The 15724-nt window shown below is 43.1% G+C and overlaps 1 protein-coding gene across 1 annotated transcript in view; it reads left to right on the top strand.

Moving 5' to 3' along the window:
• Positions 1 to 15724, top strand: part of LOC126235614 (dehydrogenase/reductase SDR family member 11-like) — a 160488-nt gene that overhangs the window by 19306 nt on the left and 125458 nt on the right. Inside the window, exon 3 of the mRNA XM_049944326.1 lies at positions 10614 to 10743. Within this exon, the coding sequence (XP_049800283.1) occupies positions 10614 to 10743 (130 nt within the window). The remainder of the gene's footprint in view (positions 1 to 10613; positions 10744 to 15724) is intronic.

Raw genomic sequence — 15724 nt, 5'->3', positions numbered from 1 at the left:
ATACCAACAGCAGCAGAAAATGGTATAACAGGTGTAGGATTCGTTATGAATAGGAAGGTAGGGCAGAGGGTGTGTTACTGTGAACAGTTCAGTTACCGGGTTGTTCTAATCAGAATCGACAGCAGACCAACACCGACAACGATAGTTCAGGTATACATGCCGACGTCGCAAGCTGAAGATGAACAGATAGAGAAAGTGTATGAGGATACTGAAAGGGTAATGCAGTATGTAAAGGGGGACGAAAATCTAACAGACATGGGCGACTGGAATGCAGTTGTAGGAGAAGGAGTAGAAGAAAAGGTTACAGGAGAATATGTACTTGGGACAAGGAATGAAAGAGGAGAAAGACTAATTGAGTTCTGTAACAAGTTTCAGCTAGTAATAGCGAATACCCAGTTCAAGAATCACAAGAGGAGGAGGTGTACTTGGAAAAGGCCGGGAGATACGAGAAGATTTCAATTAGATTACATCATGGTCAGACAGAGATTCCGAAATCAGATACTGGATTGTAAGGCGTACCCAGGAGCAGATATAGACTCAGATCACAATATAGTAGTGATGAAGAGTAGCCTGAAGTTCAAGACATTAGTCAGGAAGAATCAATACGCAAAGAAGTGGGATACGGAAGTACTAAGGAATGACGAGATACGTTTTAAGTTGTCTAACGCTATAGATACAGCAATAAGGAATAGCGCAGTAGGCAGTACAGTTGAAGAGGAATGGACATCTCTAAAAAGGGCCATCACAGAAGTTGGGAAGGAAATCATAGGTACAAAGAAGGTAGCTGCGAAGAAACCATGGGTAACAGAAGAAATACTTCAGTTGATTGATGAAAGGAGGAAGTACAAACATGTTCCGGGAAAATCAGGAATACAGAAATACAAGTCGCTGAGGAATGAAATAAATAGGAAGTGCAAGGAAGCTAAGAAGAAATGGCTGCAGGAAAAATGTGAAGACATCGAAAAAGATATGATTGTCGGAAGGGCAGACTCAGCATACAGGAAAGTCAAAACAACCTTTGGTGACATTAAAAGCAACAGTGGTAACATAAAGGGTGCAACGGGAATTCCACTGTTAAATGCAGAGGAGAGAGCAGATAGGTGGAAAGAATACATTGAAAGCCTCTATGAGGGTGAAGATTTGTCTGATGTGATAGAAGAAGAAACATGAGTCGATTTAGAAGACATAGGGGATGCAGTATTAGAATCGGAATTTAAAAGAGCTTTGGAGGACTTACGGTCAAATAAGGCAGAAAGGATAGATAACATTCCATCAGAATTTCTAAAATCATTGGGGGAAGTGGCCACAAAACGACTATTCACGTTGGTGTGTAGAATATATGAGTCTGGCGACATACCATCTGACTTTCGGAAAAGCATCATCCACACAATTCCGAAGACGGCAAGAGCTGACGTGAGAATTATCGCACAATCAGCTTAACAGCTCATGCATCGAAGCTGCTTACAAGAATAATATACAGAAAAATGGAAAAGAAAATTGAGAATGCGCTAGGTGACGATCAGTTTGGCTTTAGGAAAAGTAAAGGGACGAGAGATCAATTCTGACGTTACGTCTAATAATGGAAGTAAGGCTAACGAAAAATCAAGACACTTTCATAGGATTTGTCGACCTGGAAAAAGCGTTCGACAATATAAAATGGTGCAAGCTGTTCGAGATTCTGAAAAAAGTAGGGGTAAGCTATAGGGAGAGACGGATCATATACAATATGTACAGCCGGCCGCGGTGGTCTAGCGGTTCTGGCGCTGCAGTCCGGAATCGCGGGACTGCTACGGTCGCAGGTTCGAATCCTGCCTCGGGCATGGGTGTGTGTGATGTCCTTACGTTCGTTAGGTTTAAGTAGTTCTAAGTTCTAGGGGACTTATGACCTAAGATGTTGAGTCCCATAGTGCTCAGAGGCATTTGAACCATTTGAACAATATGTACAACAACCAAGAGGGAATAATAAGAGTGGACGATCAAGAACGAAGTGCTCGTATTAAGAAGGGTGTAAGAGAAGGCGATAGCCTTTCGCCCCTACTCTTCAATCTGTACATCGAGGAAGCAATGATGGAAATAAAAGAAAGGTTCAGGAGAGGAATTAAAATACAAGGTGAAAGGATATCAAAGATACGATTCGCTGATGACATTGCTATCCTGAGTGAAAGTGAAGAAGAATTAAATGATCTGCTGAACGGAATGAACAGTCTAATGAGTACACAGTATGGTTTGAGAGTAAATCGGAGAAAGACGAAGGTAATGAGAAGTAGTAGAAATGAGAACAGCGAGAAACTTAACATCAGGATTGATGGTCACGAAGTCAATGAAGTTAAGGAATTCTGCTACCTAGGCAGTAAAATAACCAATGACGGACGGAGCAAGGAGGACATCAAAAGCAGACTCGCTATGGCAAAAAAGGCATTTCTGGCCAAGAGAAGTCTACTAATATCAAATACCGGCCTTAATTTGAGGAAGAAATTTCTGAGGATGTACGTCTGGAGTACAGCATTGTATGGTAGTGAAACATGGACTGTGGGAAAACCGGAACTGAAGAGAATCGAAGCATTTGAGATGTGGTGCTATAGATGAATGTTGAAAATTAGGTGGACTGATAAGGTAAGGAATGAGGAGGTTCTACGCAGAATCGGAGAGGAAAGGAATATGTGGAAAATACTGATAAGGAGAAGGGACAGGATGATAGGACATCTGCTAAGACATGAGGGAATGACTTCCATGGTACTAGAGGGAGCTGTAGAGGGCAAAAACTGTAGAGAAAGACAGAGATTGGAGTACGTCAAGCAAATAATTGAGGACGTAGGTTGCAAGTGCTACTCTGAGATGAAGAGGTTAGCACAGGAAAGGAATTCGTGGCGGGCCGGATCAAACCAGTCAATAGACTGATGACAAAAAAAAAAAAAAAAAAAAAAAAAAGCTGAGCCGTCATTCAGCTTAGAATTTTGAAGCATGGATTACTCGGAAGACCAATGAGTGATCACAAATTCCCATTCCCCCTATGGCATGTCCGTATATTCTTAGGTGGGGTGTTTATATGGAAACATGACAGAGGACAACTTTGAGGTTGTGTGACTGACTGTTCTTAATTATTTATTCCAGGGTGTCTGTGTACGCCATGGTTTTCACAACACAGTATGATGTCTTACATGTAAGATGTGAAATTCTCCAAATTGCTGGCATGATGGCAGTAAACGTACGTCGAACAGAATTCATCTGTCTCGCAACGTGTGACAGAAACCTTCGGCTTAATGAACCCCATAAAACGCATTGCACACAGGATGACAGATCAGGACTTCGAAGCGGCCACTTCAAAAGTACACGCGAATGGACAGAACGACATCCAGTCCGTTTGTAATGAAATGTCTCATTGAAGCTTTCTCTAATGGCGATAACAGAATGGACTGGTACCCTATCCTGCTGAAACCACATACGACCGAGCAGTCCCCGATCTTGCAGATACGGAATAAACAAATCGCGTAACATGGTGAGATACGCAGTGTGATTCACAGAACCGTTGAAGAAATATGGAGCTACCAAGTGGGTTACAGACATTGCAGCCAATGTCATGACATATGGTGGGTTGTGTTCACGTTAGTCATAAAAATATTGGTCTTCTTTACTCCAGAAACGTTTCTGGCTCTTGCACTGCGATATATTACACACTTGTCCGAGAAAAACAATTTGTGCCTTGAAGGAATAGTTGCTAAGTCATCAACCATTCACCCCCACACAAGCCTAATGACTTTTCGGGTGTCGTTACCATTCATTTCCTTGGCAAACGAAGGTTTGAATGCCTTTAGCTTGTAATCATTCCTCATATGATTTTGTAATGTAGAGTATGGAACTCCCAATTCCGATGACCGCTTACGAATGGACTTCTTTTAGCGAACGTTCGACAGGCACTGCATCCTCCAGATAATTTTGCATTAGTATTTATAGTCTTCCTGATCGCATCTCATGTTTTATACATTGAGATGAAATTGGTTTTTCTCACACCGTAAAATTGTTAGGTTTGGTAGGAAATATTTATGAAACATTGCATTGAAATCTAGACGAATATTTCTTATTGATTTTGCTGTATGAGGTCGTTCGTGAACACACATGCTCATCACGATCCGTTCCTAGATGGTGCAAGTGCGCTCATCAGCCATGATTTAGATATATGTGACTGCCTACAAGAAAAAGAGAACAACGTAGCTTCCCTGCAATACATAGGGGTTAATGGGACTTTGTGATAACCCTGTAGAAGTAGTGACGAAGAAACAAGCAGGAAAGCGCCCCATCTTCTATTTACAGGCGGTCATTAGTCCTTGACGTCTTATTTTCACATGCCACACATAATTATAGCTCTTTTTGATGTAAATACGTATTTGAGACAGAGCCAGATATGGGAAACAAGTGAGTACAACAGAAGTGAAAGATTTACAGTCTAAATTATTTTGAACTATAACTCCAAAATTAAATACGTCAACCAGAATTAAGTGATGTCACTTGCAGAGTGTACAACTAAAATGTATTCCCTCTTTCTCGTTCCGTGAGCAGAGGCAAGCGTGCAGTGCGGAGGGAGGAGCACAACGACCGCCGCGGGGGCGGGAGGGGGGAAGGGTGTGACAGGCAGGGAGCAGAGGCTAATAGAGATCTCGCATTACGTCTAATGTGCACGCTTTGCGCTTCGTACCGATTGCTTGCTGTAATTCACATGATAGGCGGGAGAGAAAAGTTTTGTGTCAGTGCGTATGTACGTAGACTGTTATCTTCACATGTGGTATATATTGACAGCACACCACAAAGATAAAGAAATACCCGCTCACCTGTTAGTCGCGAACTGACGGACTGTTCGCTGCAACGCTGAACAGTGGTAGATCGCCGACTATGGCAGAAGTTGCAAAAGGCACGAAACGTATAGAATTAAGTCAAAAAATTCCTAACGGAACTGTGGCTCTCAAGAAACAAGACTAAGTGGACAGACGATAGCATGTGAAATAGGACCCGCAATAATACTGGTTTGCATTTGGCTAGCTATTTCGCCGTGAGACAGAACAAATATTGGCCTTCTTACAACAAAGGAAAGCACTGATAAAGTCAGCCAAATTGCCATCCTCACGTGCACCCATTATGTTCGTATTTTCGTCTTCGCTTACTTCAACCAGTGCTTCGCTAGTCTCTTATATTTTGTACTAAAGATGGACGACTCCATCAAATCTACTTTCCGCTTCACCCCTGTAGTTTTATGAAGTTTCAACATCTGGCGGCGCCATACGTAGAATTCAAAATGGCGTCTGTAACAAGTGGTGCGTTGCAAGCAGAGAGTTGTTGTTGAGTTTCCTTCGTCGGAAAACCAGAGACTCACAGGTATTCGTAATAGATTGCAAAATGTCTGCGAAGACCTGGCGCTGAACGAAAGTAGGATTAGTCGTAGGGTGAGGCGTTTGCCATCATCGCAAATAAGGTCGCGAAACCTTGCGATCTCCCGCGGTCTGGGCGGCCGCACACAGCTGTCACGCTTCATCTGTTGCAACGAGTAGCCACTCTCATTCGAGCTGATCGACGGATCGCAGTCAAATACGCAGTCGTTCTCCAATTGGAGTACTGAAAGATGTGGGTTCCTTGGCGACTGACAGGTGACCAAAAAATAACTACGAAGAACCGTCTGCGTGGAATTGCTTGCCCGTTAAGAGGTTGATCGAGGCAATTATTTGTAAGAACAGCCACAAAGGCGATGAAACACGGGTTCATCACTTCGAACCGGAAATAAAGCAGCAGTCCATGGAGTCACGCCACACCACATCTCCTGTGAAGAACAAAGCCGCATCCTCAGACGATAAAGTCATGGCGACGGCCATTTGGGATTCTCAAGGGGTTATTCTGTTTGCTGCCCTACTTCACGGGGCAACGATCAACTTTGAACTGTGTTCTGTTACCTTCAGGAAACTGAACGAATTCAGTGTGCTCGACGCCACAAAAATGCAAACAAACTGCTCCTTCTCCAAGACAATCTAAGCCCTCACACAAGTATGCGCACCCGAGAGTACAGAACTTCGTTGGGCTGTTCCTCCTCAGCCACCGTACGGCCAGGATCTCGCACCTCCCGACATTTGTTGGGTCCAATGCCTCCGATGTCGTCCAGTAGAGTCGTACCATGTCAACATACTGCCTCTCCCAGCGAGCCCAGCGAGGTGGTGCGAGGCCGTCACATTGAACGGAAATAATGTTGAAAAATAGGGATTTGTGCCAAAAGAGTGGGGAATAATAAGGTTTAATAGAATCCTGAATAGAACCAACCTGCTTTCAGAAAAGAAACGCTGCGTTACCTATTGAACGCCCCTCGTCTATGACCATCAAATCTGCCCAACGTCGCACGGATACACAAAAGAAACCAAAAATTGTTTTCACCAAACAAAAGAAGGAAACTGCGTAGCACGATGCCTTTGCAGCTAGAATTTGCGACTAGAATTAGGGAATAACTACTGCAGGGAACTAGAAATGCTTGAGGATTTATCTAAAATTCGCTTTTGCATTCCTATGTTCTTGCCTTTCATATTAGTACAGTCATTCTTAAACAAATGAATATGACATAGTAAAGAGTAAGGCAGATGAAATAATTAAAATGTGACGTAAGATTTTAGTTATTGTTGTCAATTGCTTACGTACGTGAATGGAGCTTATTGATACTGCCGGCCTTTAACGTTAACATGTTAAGACGCACCTTCTTAAGGAGTGGTTGCTATGAATCTCGGTCCCAGGTATCGGGCATAACTATCAGCCCATATCAAACGTCAGTCACCCTATTTGCGGTAGTAACCCCCCCCCCCCCCCCAAAGAATGATTCTCCATCTGTCCCCGCTCCGATTTTACACCCCCCCCCCTCCCCCAACACCACCACCCACAATGACACGTGCCTGTAACTCTACCAAGGTGAGTTCAGCCTTGCGACGGGAAAGGATCAAAGTCAGTTGGCTCAACAGTGGACACTATGAGGAATGCTGGGATAGATGAAGAATAAACTGGAATTCAAATAGCTGAGACAGATATCTTACAAATGCAGATGACCCCATACTGGTTGCAGAAGGCTTGGCTCTGAGCACTATGGGACTGAACTGCTGAGGTCATCAGTCCCCTATAACATAGAACTACTTAAACCTAACTAACCTAAGGACATCACACACATCAATGCCCGAGGCAGGATTCGAACCTGCGACCGTAGCGGTCACGCGGCTCCAGACTGTAGCGCCTGGAACCGCACGGCCACTTCGGCCGGCCGATTGCAGAAGGTGGAAGAGAGTTAAACATCCTCTTACTCAAAGTGAAAGGAGGAAGTACAGAGGCTGATCTGAGTTAGAACGTCAAGAAAACGAAAATTATGCAACTGCACGTATCACTTCATGGCATACGGGAGGAGCAAAAATGGAGGTAATTTCTGTGATGTTGAATGCAGCTACGAAATCAAGAGACCGTTACTGTGGTGTCACTACCAGACACCACACTTGCTAGGTGGTAGCTTAAATCGGCCGCGGTCCATTAGTACATGTCGGACCCGCGTGTCGCCACTGTGTGATCGCAGACCGAGCGCCACCACACGGCAGGTCTCGAGAGACGTACGAGAACTCGCCCCAGTTGTACGACGACGTTGCTAGCGTCTATACTGACGAAGCCTTTGCTCTCATTTGCCGAGATACAGAATAGCCTTCAGCTAAGTCCATGGCTACGACCTAGCAAGGCGCCATTAGCCTTAGATAGCTTGTATTTAAAGAGTCTCACTTGTATCTCCACTATCTCCAGATGTCTCATCAAGAACGATGTATACAAAGGAAGGATTAAAAGATAAGTAGTCCAGAAGTTACGAATTTTCTTTATAGCATTCATTAAGTCTCCTGTTTCAGACCTCACTCCATCCTTCGTGAGTTAACGCGTGCATCTTGGCCGCCTCTTTCAATTAGTGTGCGTAGTGTTGGCAAGTCTGCCGACACTACAGTTACCGCTTTGAGGAGAGGGGAATTACAACTCTGGCAGTGTTTTAAGGAGTAGAGACGTAACTTTACAACAAAAATCTGTATAGTCAGTTGTGATATACGGATGTAAGACCTGAATCGCAAGAAAGGCTGAACGGCGTGGAATTGTGGTATTGGAAGAAAATTCTTAAGAGTTCCATGGAGTGAAAAGAGTATGAATACAGTAAATAAAAACCAGACTGCTGCTTAAACGGTATAATAAAGAAGCAAAAAAACAGACCTGCTTTGGGGACATTACGAGAAGACACCATTCGATAGAAAAGACGGTAATGCTGGGCAAGATCGGAGGCAGAAGAAGAGGGCGGGCAAGGATGAGATGAATCGATGGCGTCACATCAGTAATGGATTCGGAGCTTCTGCAGGAGAAAATGCAGGACTGAAGAAATCGACATGCTCTAGTTCATGGGGTCATGGAGAGTGGGAATCGACTACACAAATAGAGAGATAGAGAGAGACACTACATACCAAATTAATGCAGTTTTACTTGTTGGATTGATCCGAGAGGGCGAGCTAATGCTTGTTCATCTACCCTCTTACTTTTATCCATTTTTAACCAGGGTTATACAATGGAATAATTCCCTGCCGCATTCATTAGTATAAGTTTGGCACAACCACCTTGATTCTCAAACGCAGTTTGTAAATAGCGAGACAAACGAACGTTCATCCACTAGACAGTGGACCAAGGCAGGTAAAAGACCTGGATGTGTCAGGTTGTGTACTAGCAGAGCACCTCTGTGATGCGACTTGCATTAACTTCCTTCATCAATATTGTTTGTATTTACCATTTTGTAACGAAGCAATTATGTATACCTTTGGTATTATAGGTATTTTTAACCTACAGAACTTGCTTCAATAATTTTTGTTTAAGTTGAGTCTTTTTCAATTAGGCAGCAGGTTCCATTCGCACAGTACGATTGAATTATTTTACGATATTCTCACTAGAGGCGACTTGTTTTGTTTTAGAGGTGTTCTTTGTAGTTTAAATTCATAAATTTATTGGATGTTAGATTTTAGGCACATTTCTGATAAAATATCAGCTACAAATGATTTATGATGATTCCTTCAAAACATTAACGCAATACTGAAATTGAAAAATAAAATATGAGATTAATGAAATATAATGAAATAAAATTTTTTGATAGCAAAGGAATTACAGTGTTACGTACTGTTTCATAGTGTCGAAAGTGGGACGCTTAAAACTAAAATCATTGACACAAATCCTCAGCGAGGCGACGAGTCTATTTACGCAGACAATGGTTTAAGAACATGAGAGCTTTCTAAAAACATGGTCAGCGTCCAAAAAGCATTACGTAGAGTGGAAAAAAATGTAATATCGGAAAGTGTGAACATATTGGATTGAGACTGATAAAGAGAAGGTTACAAGTGTTGGAAGCCAATAAAGACCTGTTTGCATCCCATCTACTGGCCAGTGACGAAACGTGAATATACAGGGTTGTGCTAAACAGTCTGAATAGCACGTAATGCTGTTGCAGGGTAAGATGTGCTGATAAATAATTCGATACGTTGCGCCGTGTCCGAGTAAAAGACAATGGAAATCAGGCCGTTGCAACTTGAGCACGCAAATTCAAGAGGCCCGCCAGAGACAGTGTCGCCAAACATGATCGTTTGTTTCCCGAATACCGAGCAATAGAGCAACACAATAATTGGACACGGGACGGCAGTAAGGATCGAACCAGAGCCGAAGGCTGAGTAGTCTCGAATGTTGGCTTCCTTGCTATAACAACTGATACCAGCTGCATCTGGCGGGCCGCTTGAATTTGTGCGCTCAAGGACCTTCAGTGCTTGCTATTTCTGAAACGGCGCAACGTATCGAGTTCTTTTCTTAACAACTATTTCTCAACTCAGCCTACACTGAAACACCCTCAAAAGATTTTCAGACTGCATCCGACCACCCTGTATATAATCCAGAATGAGAAAGGTCCAGGTACATGCGACGCATCACCTTCCGAATACTAAACAAATGTAAGAGGTAGCCATCGGCAAAAAAATTCATAATTACTATTTTTGGAATGATAAGGACGCAGTTCTTGATTTTCTGTAATGCCGCTGTTCGTAAATAGCGAGGGACACGTTCACCTTTTACAAGCATAAAGTCGTCACTACCACGAAGAGATTACACAAGAACACGGAAGCGGTTCAAATTCACAATGGTAATGCCAAACCGCACGAATCTTTGGCAGCTAATCTGGCACCTTCTTAGACTGGATCAAGATCCCTTACGCTTCGCACAGTGCAGATGTGACACCCTCCGACTTCTACAGGTTGGACCCGTGGAAGACAGTCTTCAGCGTCTCAAATTGATAATACTGGTGACATAAAGTGGCTGTGAAGACGTAGATACAACAGTTTGCACTCGACTTCTTGTGACGAGGATTACAGAATCGGCTTAAACGGCGATGCTCTGTCACTACATTTAAAATAGTGGCTGTTCTGAGTAGCTTCATTGTATACATGATCACTAACTTTAACAGCATAAGCATTTCGAATGATGTGACGGTACACAGGGTTTCACTGCAGTCCTCGTCCTTCGCTTTATTGCTGACTGATGATGGCGGCATGATGTGTTCCCAGCTGGACAGACAGCCGAGTGGCGGCACACACTGGACGTCAACGTCCTGGGGCTGTCCGTCTGCACGAGGGAGGCCGTCCAGAGCATGCTGGACAGGGGGGTCGACGACGGCTTCGTCATCCACATATGCAGGTAGACCTCAAAGCGCCTATAGCAATACTTTTTCGTCTTGTGAGTCTGTGTAGAGGTATTCTTAAAAATACAGCCATTCAGCATGTGACTGTCAGGGAAGATGCTTTATTGGGCTTCTTAGCTTCCGATAAACGTTGACATCAGCTACCGTGTGAGAATCATTCTTTCGGGTACATCAAAACCGCCCTATGCTCGAATTCTGCACTGACACCTGCGATAGCTCTGACATGAAGATCATTTCATGAGATACCTTAGGGAGGAAGTAATAAGTTTCTTGACAGTTCTTGGATTACAGTACTCCTCTTCATCATGTAGCAAATGTATGTAGCAATGTACAATGAGATTGGTTCAGAATTCTCCAGTGCCGTGCTGTTTATTGCGATTCTCAAGGAATAATCCACATAGATTAGGTGGGAAAACGTGGAACCGAACCTGAACCTTATTATACTTCATTCCCGGATCGTTTTACACTTGTGTTGGCTGACGGAAAACCTAGGCTGGCACACAAAAAAGTGCTCTTTCACCAGTATAATGCTCCATCCCACACATCAGTGATAATGGTGTAACTGGGCTTTGAACTGCTTCCTCATTCGCTTTGCACACGAAGCTCAGCTCCAAGTTACTTTTTTCGGTACCATAACTGGAAAGTTTGGTTTGCTGGGGAGGAATTCTCAACAAATGAAAACGTTACAGCCGCAGTCAACGAGTATTTCGAAGAGTCTGACAGAACCTATTTCTATTGATGGGATGAAACAGCTGGCAGATCGCTGGACCAAGTGTGTTTCCCTCATAGGAGACAACGTCTAGAAGTAAGGTGAGTTGTTTAACGAGCAACTTTTTTCCATGATTTTTCACTACACTTAGTAAACCAACTTCGTATTACCACACAGCTTAAAATAAATTGTTGCATTACGCCTCATTTGACGCCTACTGTTAGGTTGCAGATATTTGTAATCTTGTACTCTGTTTTTTTTTTTTAGACCTATCATAACTATTTCGGTTTTTTACGTTCACCAAGTTATCAGAGCAGAAAAATGTACATATTTAAATATACTTTTTTCAGGATTTGTAGATTATCTACCCAGCTATATAACTAGAAACGATTTTTCGTGGTATAAAAATTGAATATTGCTTTGAAAAACCACAAGCAATGTCATCTCGTAAGTACACTTTTGCAAATTTTCGTGCAGGGTTATAAACGTGCGTGATACTTTTCCTGTTATGCTTAGTTTTACACTCATTTAGCTTTCATTATTAGAAGACTAGGTACTTTCTTTACAATTTGGACAGTACAATTTCAGGTGATGATATCACTGTGTACTGTCGTTGAAAAATAATAAAATGATTTCCGTTTTATGAATACCCTTTTCTCGAAGTATTGGTACATATTTATAGCTGCTAAAAGAACAAACACTACCTCACTTGTTACAAACAATGTAGTGTTTACCCAGCTTAAGATAACACTTGAAGATTTGCAGTTGGTGCAAAATTGAACAACTGCGCAATTTACAAGATTCTGTTTTGTTGTTGTTGGGCGTTTTCGTTGCCGAATTTCCAATCAACGTCTCACGTTTCGAGAATGGCTAGAAGTTCTTGTATTTTTGCGTGTTTATTAACGAACATGAAAGCTGACTCTCATCTCCACAGTCTACACTGGTGTCCAAAATTAAAGCAACAAACCACTATTTTCCCGTCCCGTGCCTAATTCACGATATAATCATACAAAATGTCGACAGATGTCCGTACAATCATGATCTGCATAAAAGATAGCATTCCGGTCAACGGACAAGCACGCCAACGTTGACGTCAGAACACCCATCAAACGAGGTAGTATTTGTCGAGTTGTCCAACATCCACGGTCGTGGTGTACACTGCCACAGACGGTGCAGGGCGGCACAGAGAAGTCGCCAATCAGACTCTCTGCAGTGGAGAGCCGTACAAAGAATGGAAGCAGGACAGTCGCAAACTAATGTACCCCGATGGCTTAATGTGAATCGTTCTCTTGTTTACAGATATCGAAACTGTATCCCGATGATCAGGGCGGGGCCGACCACGTGTAATATCAGAAAGAGAGAACCATTATTTGGCTGTAAGAGCACGACGGACCGCCTTAGTAGCGCATGGCAGCTGGCGTCTGACATCGCTGCACCCGCTGGACGTGTTGTAGCGAGGCAAACGCTGTGTAGAAGGCTACAGCACAGAGGCCTTTACTGTCTGAGATCTGCTGTATGTGTTCCTCTGACGTGTCATCTCAGAAGAGCCATGAACATGCCACAGTTGGCCAATGTTCTTTTCACAGATGAGTCCCGTTTTTGTCTGGAGAGTGATTATCGACGCAGACGCATCTGGAGGGAACGTGGAACTCATTTTCGGAATCCAAACATTGAGGAAAGACAGTGGTATCGAGGAGGATTCCTAATGCTGTGGGCAGGGATTACGCTGACTACTCGAACATCTCTTCATTAAATTGTACGAGTGAACAGGCAATGTTTATCTGATGTCAGTTATCGCGATGAGAACTTGGGACCTCATGTGCAGTTCTTGCGAGGTGCTGTGGGCCCATACCTCGCACTGATGGATGACAGTGCTCGACCTTCAAAGCACGGATGATTGATATTCTTTTGGAAGCGGATAATACTGCTCGCTCCCCAAATTTGAATCCCATCGAACATGTCTGGCATGCGCTAGGAAGACAGGTTGTATCACGTCAGCATCCACCAACCACTCTCCAAAGCTTCCGAGCAGCTCTGCAGGAAAAAATGGCGTTATTGCCTCAACATGAGACTGATGACATCATTCACAGCATCGCCACTCTTAGTCAGACATATATTGCAGCCAGAGGTGGTAACACCCCATGCTAAGTACATTAACCAGTTGTCGGAATGTGTGTGAAAATGCTTTAAGTTGGAAAAAACGAAGAACATCTTTGTCTACCGTTATAAATGGTGCAGTTGTTTACGTTCTATATTTTTTACGTTGTTTCTACTTTACTGTCACCTGTTTATATTGTTTTGTTGCAAAATTAATGCAATCTTGCACTATTTCCGTTTGTTGCTTGGATTTTGGACACCGGTGTAGATAAGACGTTTGATTGTCAGAAGAAAATATTTGCATTATATCCGGTTTTCCCGATTGAAGGAATCGTTGCAACGGGTCTATTTTCTCTTCCCTTTAAAATACAACGTCTATGAAAGAAAGTAATGTAGCATTCTGTTACGATGTAGAATTCTCGTGCTTCTAAGGAAAGACGAAAATTCGCATTGTGCGAGACGGTGTGGTGGGTAAAAAAGGCGGACTTTTGGATTTCAGACCCCCGTCCAGCGATCCGCATGGAAATTTCCTGTGGTTTCTTTGTTTATTTTAAGGCCCAAGCCAGAATAATTCCTTCAGGGTCACCACCGTTGATTTCCTAACATGATCATTGTTAAACTGAACTAGTGTTTGTCCTAGTAACCCCGATATCGACGGAGCATTAAAACTTCTTCGCCTAGACCTGACGAAGTGCATTTCAGATGGTTTCAAGTCCGCAACATAGAGAAGACTTTAATGCGAGTCACCGTCTCTGTCCTGTGTAAGACCATTTAGTAAAAAAGAGAAAAAAAAATTATGGTATACTTTTTTGTGTTCACTCGGACTATAGAAACGAAGGCACTCAGTTATTGTAACCTACAGATCTTCATAACCTACTCTCTGTAGAGCTCCATGCATTTTGCTGTATCTGTGTACTAACGCATCATGTGCCAAAACCACTGCCCAGTAGTGATAAAACTGTGACTTGCTCACTGTTACGACCAATAACATGCTGCAGAGTTGAAACCAACATTAGTAATACTCATCAACGAAAAATTCCGCGGAGGAACTAAATGTACAGCACCTCTGGTGTATCAGTTCCTGCACATGTCGAATCTATCAAACATTCTCCTCACACGTAACCCTCTGTTTCATTCCTATGGTTGGTAGGGAGGAACCTGGAAATTCTTCAGTATCACACTGAAGTTTATGTATTTTAAGGATAGAAAATAATGATAAATACAGACTTGTGTTCATAAGGGTCCCGTCACTTCAGTGCTAGTACTACCCCTTCTAATTTCGTGTGATTATGTGTGATAGCAGTAAATGACATGATGGCAACGGTGTGGTATCGCCGAATAAGTGAATTAAATTAGCCTTGCCAATGACAGTCCCCAGCTGCGGTAGTCCCCAAGCTGTGACGATACTCCACTCTAAATTGACCAAGATCGGTGACTGGAGACTAATTCTAGGAAGAGTAGAACAACCGCGCACTGATAATACTTTTATTATAAAAACAACTACCAAAGATACAATGCAAAGTGAACATTCACTGAGACAGAACGTTAACTCCAACTCACTAACCTAAATTGGAGATTCGCAAATCGTTCATGACGTGACTCGAAATCGCGTCCCCGCTAATACGACGGAAGCACTTAAGCGGCCGACACTGATTAACATCGAAGTTACGGAAGCCTCTAGCCTTACTGGCACTGACAATGAAGGGCACTGCGATCAAAGAAATGGAACTTAATACACATACTGTTAAAAGAGTTCCTATGTGCCGAGCCGTGGTGCGTATATCGCTGAATTCAATTCTGTGAAGAACAATTCTGCAGCGATTATCTGGGACCTACTGCCAGTGGTCGCAGAGACAAAGTGCGTTGCGTAGCTGAAAATTCTGACTACACAGAGGACGTCAAATGGCGTCTGCAACCTCCTGGGGTCGAGGCCACTTCCGTCTAATGCTGGACACGAATTAAGAATTCTACTTCCTTATAAGCCAGGAGCAGAGACATTTCATAAATGTAAGGTCGTAAAGAAGCACTCTGTAATGACTTCGTCTCCCCGAAGGAGCACAGGTACGTACCTCTGCTCACAGAGAGACGAATGATGGCGATCCTATTGGCAACATCAGCACATTCGAATCTAATGCTGCGACAGTTCTCTGACGCCTCGCCAGCAATGTCTC

The sequence above is a fragment of the Schistocerca nitens genome, chromosome 2 (assembly GCF_023898315.1).
Source record: "Schistocerca nitens isolate TAMUIC-IGC-003100 chromosome 2, iqSchNite1.1, whole genome shotgun sequence".
NCBI classification, from domain to species: Eukaryota; Metazoa; Arthropoda; class Insecta; order Orthoptera; family Acrididae; genus Schistocerca; species Schistocerca nitens.
This window is presented reverse-complemented; position numbering and strand designations above follow the sequence as displayed.